This window comes from Zerene cesonia, chromosome 20, assembly GCF_012273895.1.
Source record: "Zerene cesonia ecotype Mississippi chromosome 20, Zerene_cesonia_1.1, whole genome shotgun sequence".
Lineage (NCBI taxonomy): Eukaryota > Metazoa > Arthropoda > Insecta > Lepidoptera > Pieridae > Zerene > Zerene cesonia.
The window spans coordinates 4,637,631-4,650,430 of record NC_052121.1 but is presented as its reverse complement, the minus strand read 5'-3'; the positions used below and the strand labels follow the sequence as shown (position 1 = coordinate 4,650,430).

Here is a 12,800-nt window from a genome sequence, read left to right as displayed (position 1 = left end):
CGCGGCGCCACCCTGACCCCCTGCACCTACCTGCCTGCCTCCGCGGACGTCACACCAGCCATCCCACCAATTTAGCCACTGTCGTTTAAATTAAATCAATGTGTTTGTGGGTGAAGCAATAACAAACATTCATTGTGTTAGCATTATACGTGTGAACGTACCATATAAAAAATATAATACAGGTTATATTTAAATAAAAATATATTTTTACGTAATTTACTTGGTTTTTAGGCTTTCATACCCAAAAGGTAAAACTTCTACGTGTTCGTTGTACATTTGTGTTCATCTGTCTGTCACCAGGGACTGTAATCATTAAGTCATAATTGTGATGGTAAGGTACATAATCTAACTTTTCAGAGATGATATATATTCTGTAGCCGGTATAACAAAAATTAATAAAAAATAGAGGTTGATCAACGATTGGCACGGTCATTCATAGCAATGATGACCACTTTGTATCGCACTTGCTCTTAGGTTGAATTGTAGCTTAGCGCAGCTTATTATATATAGAGAATACGAATCGCACTAAGTCAATTTTTTATTTCCCTGCTAGAAAACACCAAAGTAAAAAAACACAGCATTTTTTAACATTGACTTCATAAAATAATTTGTCATAAAATCTAAAATTAATTAATTATATATTGCAATTAGTTAAATATTTGGAGCACAAAATATAAGTACTGAGTATACAATCCTGAGACAGGATGTAGGTGCTATTCCCCAATTCCCTACTTTGCGAATTTTAAAAATATTGCATTCCTATAAGATCTAAACTTTTATTTCATTATAGAATTTCATAGCTGTAATATATTCCAACATAAAATAAATAGGTTTCTCGTTATATAAAACGAAGTAAATAATCTAACAAGGCTCGGCCCAGTTCGGGAGGATGACGACGTAACGGCCTTGGCCGTGATCGCGCGCTCAATATAGCGCCGACCGCTTCGAACCGCCTACCTGCCACCCTCTCCTCCTATACACTCACACCAATACCATTATTCTAATTTTCGTGTTACCATAAAATATAAGTAGAGGTGAAGGCCAAATTACTTAAAAATTATTTTTTGTCCCCAAACGTCCATCTGGAAATACCATTAATGGCACTTTAACACTTGGAAATACATCAACTATTTCATAATCATTTCTAAAGATGGCATAATACGAGTCATGAAAGTATATCGTACGACTTTATAAATACATATGTGAATTTGATGTCTTACAGGGTAATTTCATAATCTTTCGGGAAGATTTTTCCCTTTACACACTTAATTTTTTATTATTCTTTCGTTAACTTATATAGTGCATTGATTGAAATCACGCGTCAAAATAGTAAATGAAATAAATTTATGACGCATATTATTGTCTTAAAATCACCTATTTAAAAATGTTTACACGTTCTATCGCCGATAATCACTCCGATTCTAAAGAACAATTTAATGTAGACGGAAATATCGTTTAAAAGGCAGACGACGTAGACTAGGCGAATCAGAATAACATCAAGGTCGAACGACGAATGATATCATTTATGGCGTATCTGTCCCTGAACTCTATCCACTAGGCCCCGAGTGACGCACATAGACTTAAATATTTCTGACCGTGAACTTGTATAAATAACTCGAAATATCACGCAACCCTGTACAGCCACCACTTTATAACTTTTTAAAAAAGAAAGTAGCCGCATGTATTCTAGATTTCCAATATAATAAAATAAACACGTTTGTTGCGCTGGTAGCAGCAAATTATTTTAATTTATTTTATCGAATTTGATAAAAATGTATGGCATATCTTGGAATATTCAATAACTTTCTCTATGATTAGGTGTCTTTTTTCAATTTGATTTTGATTTTATATGACATCAAAAGGAAAATTTCAAAAACAGGAATAGGACTTGTTGTTAATAGACATTTTATTAAGTTACAAAATTAAACATATAGAAATATGTTGTTAAGAATTCACAACGATTTATTTTGCTTTCTTTCCCTTCTTTTTGCTAGGTCTTGTTTTGTTAGCTTTATTTTGTTTCATCGTTTTTCCTTTTTTACCCCGGCCTTTCGTTTTTTCCTTTGCCTTTTGCGCTCGTAAGTCTTTCTTCATACGCGGGTCCACTACCTTATACTGACCCTTTACTCCGCTCGGTCGTTTCATACGTTTAGCTGTGGTGTGTTTCTTAGCCACAACATATGTAACCTTCTTTTTACCATCAGATTGTGCTTTTTTGTACAGTTGTCTTACTTGTTGTGCCTTTTCTCTTTCTGACATATCTGCATTCTCCATAACTGCTTCAACCTTCTTCTTTGCGCGTTCCATCTTCTTGATCATACGCTTCTTCTTTCTTGCTTTAGCCTCGACCACTTTTTTTATTGGTCGTGCATTTATGTCTTGAAGCCTATTCTTGTATTCTTCTGTAAATTTCTGTAACCAAAATGAAATAGCAGATAAGTATTTACCTATTTTTAAATAATAAAAAGAAACATGTGTTTTGTTTACAAAAAGGCCTGTCCGATTTTCTATTTGACAGACACTGATACTTATCTACATTTGAATTTTTTAAAGTATTTTATAGATTAAACTACAACAAGAACTAACGTTAACGTAAAAAATACGTACCTCTGGAACAGCGACTTCCTTGCGCATATGTTTACTTTCATCTTCCACAAACCAATCAGGCAGATTTTTATCATTGAACGCGTATCGATTCCATCCATCGTCAATAAGATCGCGCTTGAACTTCTTTGACGTTGCTATCATTGATCCCAAAGCTAATGTCTCAGCGTCCATTTTTATTGATTTCTTTAATCTTTTCAATTCTAAGAAACAAATGACATAAAAGTGGATTTTAGTTGATCTGATCTGTCTAAAAACATAACTTCGTCATATGCTAAGCAAAGTTAGGACACCATTTTTTTTTTCCTTAATATTTTATTTATTTTTTATATTAATATGAATCTTTAAATACATTCTGTACCTGTTGAACCGAGATAGTAACAAGAAACACTAAATGTTTTTTATTGACGTAAATCGTCACTATACACATTTTTTTAAAAATTTGGTCTACCTGGGTCTTGTGATACAACTTCAAAACCATCTTTTTGAGTGCTTTTCGCTCCTGTCTTTTGAGTATCGGGAGCCACATTTTCTTCCACATTATAATCACTATCCCCAGATTCATCATCTGAACTTTCCGATTCAATTTTCTTCCGTTTCACGCCGTTTTTCTGGTCTGATAAAATAACTGCATTCTCAGCTACCTTTTTACCTAGAAAATTAATAATCTGATTATATAATCCAAAATATTTCATGTGATGATGCATTATTTCTATGACTAGAATAACATGTATATGATTATTATAAATAACAAATATACATACCTTTCTTCTTGTATGTTGCAGCTAATTTATCTAAATCAACGCCTTCGTCATCTTCATCGTCAATGTCTTTGAAACTGTCCTTTTGGAACCACAGCTCAGCCTTCATAGATCTCCTGGATACTGGGTCCGTGTCATCTAGGTCTGTTAATAGTGGATTCTTCTTAGCACTCGCTGGTACGGTTTTGAGCTGGCTGTTTCGTAAGGTGTTCAATTTCGTCAGTTTATCAATCTTTTTACTATCATCATCTGATTCCGAAAAGCCTGTGAAGAAAACATGAATTAAATTTCTATGTGAAATAAATAATTAAAACAACAGAATTAAAAGTCTCCAAAAATCTAAATTGTTACGAAAAAAGAATAATGAAAAATTTTAAATATCGATTTTTTTTTATTATAGTAGTAATGCTTTGGTCTTCCCAAGCATCATACCTAAGTATTTTTATGCAAGGCATTATGGCTATAATCATAACAACATCAAAACAGATAAAGGATTCTTTTTTATTTAATATAATTTTTTAATATATCATGAATTAATTTTTAAAAATTCGAATAAGGAAGCTGCATAAGGAAAATAAGTACCACAAATGAAAAATTAGAATTTTTTATGTAAAAGTTTTTAAGAAATTATTAAGATTTAATAAGCAGTAGACTGTTTGAAGAAACCTTATTAATAAGCAATTATATGACAATTTTATAATGAAAAATAATCTGTGAACTATCAACCTCCTAATTAATATATTACTTTATTTAGACTTAGTTGGCAAATGTCAACTCTTTTATCACTGCTATAGGAAATTATATTATCCCTCCTTTTAAACCCGTCCCTACTTAATATTATAAATGTGAAAGTAACTCAGTCTGTTCTCTTCTTCACGTCATCATTAATTAACGAAGATTTGAAAGAAAACTGGTACAGAGAAATTTGTGACCCGAGAAAGGACATATTACACATAGTTTTATCCCGGAAATACCTCGGGAACGGGAACCTTAGACAAAGTGGGCAAAGGCGGAAAGTAGGAAAATAAGATAATCATACCAAGCGATTCCTTATCTTCTTCATCATCTGAATCCGTTTCCATTTCAAGTTCACTATCAGAATCTTTGTAATACAGGCCTGAAGAATCAAGTTTAGTTGAATCTACATCATATTTAGTATATTTTGGCTTGACTTTCATTTCATCATCTGAATTGTCGCTCTGTTCTGCTACTAAATCTGGTGGTTGGTCAATCACCATGTTTAATTGCTGAAAATCATTTGCACAGTATTTAACAATCTTTTTTATTAAAATTTCTATAAATATGACTAATTAACGCAACTTTTAACACATTCTAAAAAAAATGTACTAACCTTAGCATCTTTGATGTCTTTTAAACTAAACATATCATGGCTTTCCATAATAGGCCCATCATCACCTTTCAAAACCATCTTCAAATTCATTTTTTCAGCTAATTTTTGTCTTTGCTTGTTTAATTGCTTTCTCTTTCGTTTTAACTGACGTTTTTCTTCATCCTTATAATAAATATATTACAACATTTAAGGAAATACATTAAAAACTTTTAGCAAAATGTTTCTTATAAGGTTAAAATAAAATTTAAGTTTATCAATTTGTTCCCAAACTTTCAAAACAAAAAAAGCATAAGTCATACCTGTAATTCTGCTATTTTCTCATCCACATTGTCTTTATCTTCATCATCTTCTTTCTCTGCATCTTCATGTTTTTCTTCCGCTTTTTCCTTAATTAAAAATTACTCATTAATATCCCTCATAGGAGGCCTATGTCCCAGCAGTGGGAACATATATGGGCTGATGATGATGATGACAAATGTAATAAAATCTCAATATACATATATTATTTGTTACATTGTTTGTAAATGATGGACTCCTAAAGTTCTCTACTGATTTTAATCAAATCTGAACACTATTTACACACAAGTTTGATCTAACTTAAAGGATAGGATAGTTTACATTATTGCTGAGGTTGTAACCAAACCACAAAATGGCTCAAGTATGAATTATATATGAATTATTTTGGGTATTTGACTATTTGGTAGCTCATTTTATAACAAGAAATGATGAGGACGGCAGAACAATGCCTGCTGAGTTAGCTAGAAATGTTATGTTAGCTAGTAAATAAGATTTACAGAAATCTATTATTGTGAGTGAATAGCCTTACTTAAAGAAGAAATCATACCCTTAATTGACATAAGGTATTAAAAGTGGTTTATTTTTACCGCACACGCGGTTCTAATAAATTTTCATGGTACAAACTTTGTCCCCTATTTTATCTCCCTTTGGGGAGAGAATTAATCGAGATCCTTTCTTAGCAGATAAATCTTCTCGCGAAATTTCAACCTGTTCCATCAAGTGGTTTGGGCTTTGCGTTGATAGATCACTATGTCAGTCAGTCAGTCACAGTCAGTTTGAGTTTTATATACATATATTAATAGCTGCGCCCCGCAGGTTCTATATTAATATTGGGATAAAAATTTGTCTATATGTTATTCCAGTTGTTCAGCTATCTACGTACCTGCATAAATTTTATAGCAATTGGTTCAGTAGTTTTTGTGTGATAGAGCAACAAGCACACACACATCCTTACAAACTTTCGCATTTTATAATATTAGTATAAAATAAAGAGACTTACCTCTTGCTCTGGCTGAATCTTTTTCAATTCCTTCATGTGCTTTAACCAATTTAATAAAGCTTTGACATCTTTTCTACCCAGTACTTTAATGTCTTTACAACATTCTTTGATTTCATTTGTAGTTCTGGGATGATTTTTTATTTCTTCATCGTCAATAACAATCTATCAATAAAATGACAAAGGAAATTTAATTTTTGTAACATATCAATTACTACAATTAATTATTAGGTTTTTTTAGCTCAACTTACCTCTGAACACTCTTGAAGTAGGTCAATTGGGTCATCTTTGCTTATAAAATCAGAGACATTTATTTTATGGTGCAAAGTATAATCATTTTCTTTGTAGCCCTCAGCTTTAGCTTTCTTTTGCTTCTCCGGATGCAAAATACTGCTATGATTTTTCTTAACCATCTCCAACTCCTCAAAGACATACTTAGCATCAAGAAGTTTAGGATCAATACTATCAGGAGCAATATATCCTTGGCAGACAACAAATATTTCAGATGATTCATTACGAGAAGCTTGCGGTTTTGTGGCATGGACTTTCTTAAAAAACTGTTTTAAAACCCACAGTAAAGCATGATAGTCTTTAGATCTGAAAACTTTTGTTACAAACCATCCTCCTTGCTTTAAGAAATTTGTTGCTAATTTTAAAGCACTTAAAGTGAGGCAAGCCTGTTGGTATGCATCATGTATCCAGTTCAAGCCAACATTGGGAGCACCATCGTTCAAGACTACATCAGCTTTCCAAGTTTTTATTTCCTTTTTAATTGCAGCTTTACATTTTTCTGTTGTAATATCCTCTGTGATACTTATACAACCAGGTATTTGTTTAATTGGAAACAAGTCAATACCTATGACAATACTTGAAAGTGGCATGTTCTGGTGGGCCACTTGCATCCACCCACCGGGTGCCGCACATAAATCGATACATACTCTCGATTTCTGAAGAAATCCAAATTTTCTGTTTAATTGAATTAACTTGAACGCAGCACGTGAACGATAACCTAAAAAAGTTAACCAATTGAATTAATAAGACCGTGACATACAATCAGACATAGAACAAAAATATTTGTATTGAAAAAGTAAAAGAAAAGAACGGGAATTATATTTACAATTAATACCGACGTCGAGTAATTCTCAAATTTTTACATTATTGTATCAAGTCCGTCAGAATTTGACTAAATAATACATAAGCAACAGCTCACCTGTTTCTTTAGCTAATTGGTAATATTTATCTTTTCGCTGTTTTCCAACTTTAGCTTTCTTCCCCATTTTGGAAAACTATCCTACAGGCATTTGAAAATAAAATATACAACGTGAACAGCACCAATAACCTAATAGGTTATGTTTTGACTTGTGACGTTTGATATTTGAAGTTTGTCTTTACGGTTGCGTATATAAAAAAATACAGCCTTACAATATAAAAATATTACTTCCTCCGTGGTTATGTTCTAATCCCAGATAAACATTTTTTCACTATTAGGTAGGTACCATCAATATGTATGTAGCTACATAGATGAGTTTCTACGTTGGGTTAGTACCTACAAGCCTAACTGTAACGTTGTAAGTCTTATTAAAATATACATGTGCCAATTTGATGTAATGAGCTTACTTATTAATTGACTTTTTCTGTAATATTGAATGAAATTTTATGCGTTTCTACTAATCTTTATTGATTACATTACATAAATATATAGAGTATAGTCTGTGTTGATTAAGATTTTATTTAACCTAGGTACACGTCATGTCATGATTCGAGTCGTGAGTCATCCATTTTTATTTTATTTAATGCGATTTCCCAGTGCAAAGTACAGCATACTCGAAGACAAATTACTACGTTTGTGAATTGTGATAAATTTATAACGCATTCGTAATTTATCTTTATCTCAAGTGTTGAGTGTTCAAATTTCCTGCTTTATAGTTTGTGCGAGGTTCAAGATGACTCCAAACGTACAAACGTTTATAAACAGCTTCCAAAATCGGCTGTAAGTATTTGTAATGTTAATATGATCAAATGGTCTAATTCAAAAAATAAAAAATTGGCTCAGCTATGATCAAACTATCTCGACTTTTAGATAAAAAATCAACTCAAAAGTATGTATGTATTAGGTATCATTACGCCATTATTCTAGAACATTACCGATGGATTTACTATCATCCGCTAAACAGCCGCTCGTGACGAAATATGATGATTGTTTGTTTATTCCATTTGTTTTGTTAAGATTGCATATTTTACTCTAAAGTTTTATAGTAGTACTCATTATTTTAATATCTTTTATTGTGCGTGAAATAGTCTTTAATTTCTAAATATAAAGGATTTTTTTAATGTTAAACATAAGTATGTATTCATTAATGATATTTGTACTTTGCTCTACAGGGAACCGCCAGTGCGGCAGCATTTAAAAAATGTATATGGAACCTTGATGATGACATGTACCGCTGCATCAGCTGGTGTGTATGTTGATATGTTCACAAGGTTCCAAGCTGGTTTTTTGTCGGCAATTATTGGTGCAGGATTAATGTTGATGCTAATTGCAACTCCCGATGATGGTAAAAACACAAAATTGCGTCTTGGCTATCTACTTGGATTTGGTTTAACTTCTGGTAAGTAGGACAACATATACTTTAAAGCCGTAATTAGATGATAAAAAAATGACCATGAAATTAATTTTTCCAATAAGAAAATGTATGGATCTTTTTTATTGTTTTTTTTTTGAAGTTAACAAAGTGTTATCTCATAATGATTTTAAACATTATATAAAGTTATGATGCAACTTTTAACTTGATGATGCAATTGTTTCAGGAATGAGCTTAGGGCCATTAATGACATATGTGAGCCATGTTGACCCATCAATTATTGTAACAGCTCTTTTGGGAACAACTCTTGTTTTTGTTTGCTTCTCTATTGCTGCTATGCTAGCAGAACGTGGAAGTTGGCTATTCTTAGGAGGAACACTCATGACCCTTCTCACATCCATGTCTTTAATGACATTAGCTAACTTGTTTATGCAGTCTCATTTCCTTTATCAAGTAAGTATTGCTATAGCAGTTTTCCTTATCAGTTTTTGTGTATTTTTATAAGAATATGTATTATATTTTATAAAGTGTATGTTGAGCAGATATCATTTGTCTGCAAATCATATCTATTTGCAGATAATACTTATTAGGGGTGTTAAATTTTTAAAAACTTCAATATGTTTATAATATTCAGTGTAATAGTGTTTAAGATATGGTTTTTGATTTCCTGGATATGAACTACTTACTCCACCACACCAGAATTAAAATATTGTTATTTAACAAGCATATATTAGGAGGGAAATTCCAGTTTTTGTTTCTTAATGAAATGAAAACAATATTCCAGTTCAGGGAACATAAACATCTGATCAAACCTCATAACATTTTCTAAATTCTTAAGCACATCAGGAAAGTTTTTATTGGCTGGACAGTTTATACATAAGTTAGAAAATTTTTAGCAATAATTAATAATTGTTTTCAGACCCACCTTTACTTAGGACTGATGCTTATGTGTGGATTTGTTTTGTTTGACACACAACTTATAATTGAGAAACGTCGTATGGGTAGCAAGGACTTTGTTCAACATGCTCTAGAACTCTTCATTGATTTCATTGGAATGTTCAGACGTTTGGTCATCATTCTGACACAAAAGGTAAATAAAAATACAGATATATAAACAAATTTAAGTATGATAACAATGACATAATTATTAAACATAGAAGAATCATTAATGTCTGTTTATGGTTATTAAATTATACAATCTTAATACATAGTAAGCTTAATGTACTTGTTACAGGAAGAGCAAAATCGTCGCCGTAAACGTGATTAAACTTATGCTCAATATACAACATAAAAATATTTTTAAATGTTTAGCATTTGGTGAAACTAAGTTGGGTGTTTATTTTTTAATTTTATTGTGTTCTAAATTATCTGTATATTATATTGAATAAAGTTTAAAAAACTATTTGTTTTTTACTTAATCATCACCATATAGCTTTATTTTGTAGTTCGAATTGACTCCTCTATCATATTGTCGTCCTCAAAATAATAAGAAACATTTTATGCTAAAACTAGCGACTTGTGTGTCAAAACTCAAACACTATTTGAAAGTTATACATGTGTGTACCTAAACAGAAAAATATACGTAAAATAATATATCATTCGAATTTGATTGGTGTGTCGATGAAGATCTTTTTAGCTATATATTATTATGATGACATTCTAGGCTTCGTGGCTATGAAGGAAGGGTGAAAACGAATAAAAAATAATTTATGCGACACTGAAAAATAAGGATTTTTCTTTATTCTAAATACCCTTTATAGATTAATGTGCGCCCCCTATTTTAAAGACTCGTACTAAATGGAGGTATGTACTTATCATTGGCATTAGGCAAGGTACGCATATATACGTAACGCGCTCGAGCGTTTCAAATATTTTATGTAAAAGTCATCAACTTCATTTAATTGGTTAGACTTAATGGCAATAATGTCACATTAGGTACAATATTTAAGTAATTATAGCATTGCGATAAGTGTTAATAGATTTTCATAATTTTCTTTTGATGTTATTAGATGTTTTAACATACTCAATTTGCTACTATTTCCTGAGTGGGATGAATTTTATTGTTGTAATTTATAATTTTTTTAGCTTTTTCTAGTTCGTAGTTGAGTAATACACCGACTAAATTAGTAACAGTTGGTACATTTTTCGATAACTCCGTACGCTTTCTTTGAGTATCCTTACTTTTACTTATTATGTACAAATTCGGCACACGGATACACCGAAATCGGAAAGTTGTCGACTTATTTCTTATAATGTATTCGTATGTCGAAATTCCTAAAATTGATATGTATACATGAAAACAAAACAAGTGTAACAGCGCAAAGGTGATTGCTATGCCACATGACAAATAAATTACTAAAAATATTAAAAAATATATGGAATTTGCACAATATTTAAAATAATATCCGCCATCTATTGAGGTACAGTTAATGTAATTTTGCGTAGTTACCCCAAGATACAATGGGTTCTTATAAAAACTTACAATATCGATAATACATAGACAGGATGTAAAAAGGGAAATCAGCAGGGCAGTGCAAACGCATCCTATAAAGGCAAAATAATTTCTTTTTCCTACACAATTGTTTAACCATTTACAATGATGGTCAAATCTATAAACACACTTATTACATATTCCACAATGCTTTGTTTTTTTGTCGGTAGTATATATGTTGCATAAATGACATCGTCCATTCTCAATAACATGAGTGTGAATGTGTCGATCGAATTCTGGAACGTCGATAGTGTTTCTTTTACGGAGCTCTTCTTCACCAGGGTCTAGTATCATGGCAAACATATGTGATACTACATGACATCCGTATAAAACGAGAAAAATTATAAACGAGACAACTTCCAACACGTCAAATTGTATTTTCACTAAAAGTAAAAAGTTTATCAATAGAGTTAACAGAAACACTCCCCATAAAGAAAACTGCTGCAAATTTAAGGGTAATTGTAATCCATGAATGCGTCGTTTATTTGAGTACTTAAATTTTTGTCCATATGTCCCACCTCCGTCCATTTGTATTTAAGTAACGTAGGTTATTTTTTTGGTTTCCGTGGACACTGAGTCTATACAAAAGACTAACAATTAACTTAAAGAGTACGTCATTACTGCGCGCGCATTTTATACCTACCATCGCCACCAGGAGGTCACACCACCATCCAGCCAAATATATAATAATGAATATATTCAGCTTTGGAATTATTGTTTTGTATTAAATTCTGTCAAGGGAATTGCTCTTTAGTTTGGTTATGATAGGTATACGTGGCCATTTATAAAAAAACTCGTTAAACACAAATTAACTATTTAGTAATAATGATACATCATTGTTTTAAGGAGATAATGAATTAAAAAACTACGTCACTTAAATGACTCAATTGCTTATATTAGGTGATGTATCATATCGCTTATATCACGATGAAAATTCATGAAACTAACGATAACAACGATAACGAATAATAAGTTTGTGTGTGTTGGTTTTGAACGATTTTGTGGCATTTACGAAATTTTCTCTCCATTTTATACACTAACAGTCCGTTGTACATATAGCCTATAACACTCGGAGATAACGTATACATCTAAGGGTAAAAGAATTTTTGAATTTGGTTTCAGTAGATCAAGTTCAAACTTTCAACTTAATATGATTAATATGGAAATATTGATAATAACGCAATATGAAAAAATATAAAAATATACATTAAAAGTTTTATGGAGAACTCTACATAGTGGTTACGTCACCATTTTCGGAATTTTTGCAAAATGAATGGAAGGTTTTTATTCGAGCTATTTATGGCTTTAACGTGGTATTCGAGCATGCTTCGTTACAAATTGCACAAGCTCGCACATGGGAAGGTACCACACCCCCACAGAAAATTGTGAGTGATGGAGCCGGAGGCACGCATTCTTTTCCTTACCCTTCCCAGCCCCATCCTTTATATCCTGTATCAATCCTTTCTTTTAAAATCAGCAATCCAAGGATAGCAGCGTAAATCCACTGCAAATTGTGTTTAATATGAGGCAATCCACCATTTTTTGCTGACTATGATGTAAAAAAAAAACATAATAATGACTCCCCTTTTTTTGGCATTGTAAAAAATACACAGGGAAAATGTTTCATAAATTAACAACAAACAATACCGGGCCATAAAAGACAAGCATACATAAATAGGGATATTTTTTCTATTCTTACTATCTATTTTTTTCCTGC

At 31.8% G+C, this 12,800-nt stretch overlaps 3 protein-coding genes across 3 annotated transcripts; 1 reads left to right on the top strand and 2 right to left on the bottom strand.

Annotated features, from left to right (window-relative positions):
- Positions 1 to 1,882: 1,882 nt before the first annotated feature.
- Positions 1,883 to 7,287, bottom strand: LOC119835064 (pre-rRNA 2'-O-ribose RNA methyltransferase FTSJ3). The gene is made up of 10 exons (XM_038359678.1): positions 7,221 to 7,287; positions 6,262 to 7,019; positions 6,014 to 6,175; positions 5,016 to 5,102; positions 4,717 to 4,878; positions 4,405 to 4,612; positions 3,369 to 3,629; positions 3,056 to 3,256; positions 2,608 to 2,807; positions 1,883 to 2,412 (listed from the first exon to the last, which is right to left on the bottom strand). The coding sequence occupies exons 1-10, from the start codon at positions 7,285 to 7,287 to the stop codon at positions 1,963 to 1,965; spliced, it is 2,556 nt and encodes an 851-aa protein (XP_038215606.1). The 3' UTR covers positions 1,883 to 1,962.
- Positions 7,288 to 7,770: 483 nt separating this feature from the next.
- LOC119834778 (bax inhibitor 1) lies at positions 7,771 to 9,994 on the top strand. The gene is made up of 5 exons (XM_038359268.1): positions 7,771 to 8,000; positions 8,393 to 8,619; positions 8,819 to 9,045; positions 9,512 to 9,682; positions 9,827 to 9,994. Exons 1-5 carry the CDS (start codon positions 7,954 to 7,956, stop codon positions 9,857 to 9,859), a joined length of 705 nt encoding a protein of 234 aa, XP_038215196.1. The 5' UTR covers positions 7,771 to 7,953; the 3' UTR covers positions 9,860 to 9,994.
- LOC119834776 (palmitoyltransferase ZDHHC11) lies at positions 9,889 to 12,772 on the bottom strand. The gene has a single exon (XM_038359267.1). It carries the CDS (start codon positions 11,609 to 11,611, stop codon positions 10,616 to 10,618), a length of 996 nt encoding a protein of 331 aa, XP_038215195.1. The 5' UTR covers positions 11,612 to 12,772; the 3' UTR covers positions 9,889 to 10,615.
- Positions 12,773 to 12,800: the final 28 nt, after the last annotated feature.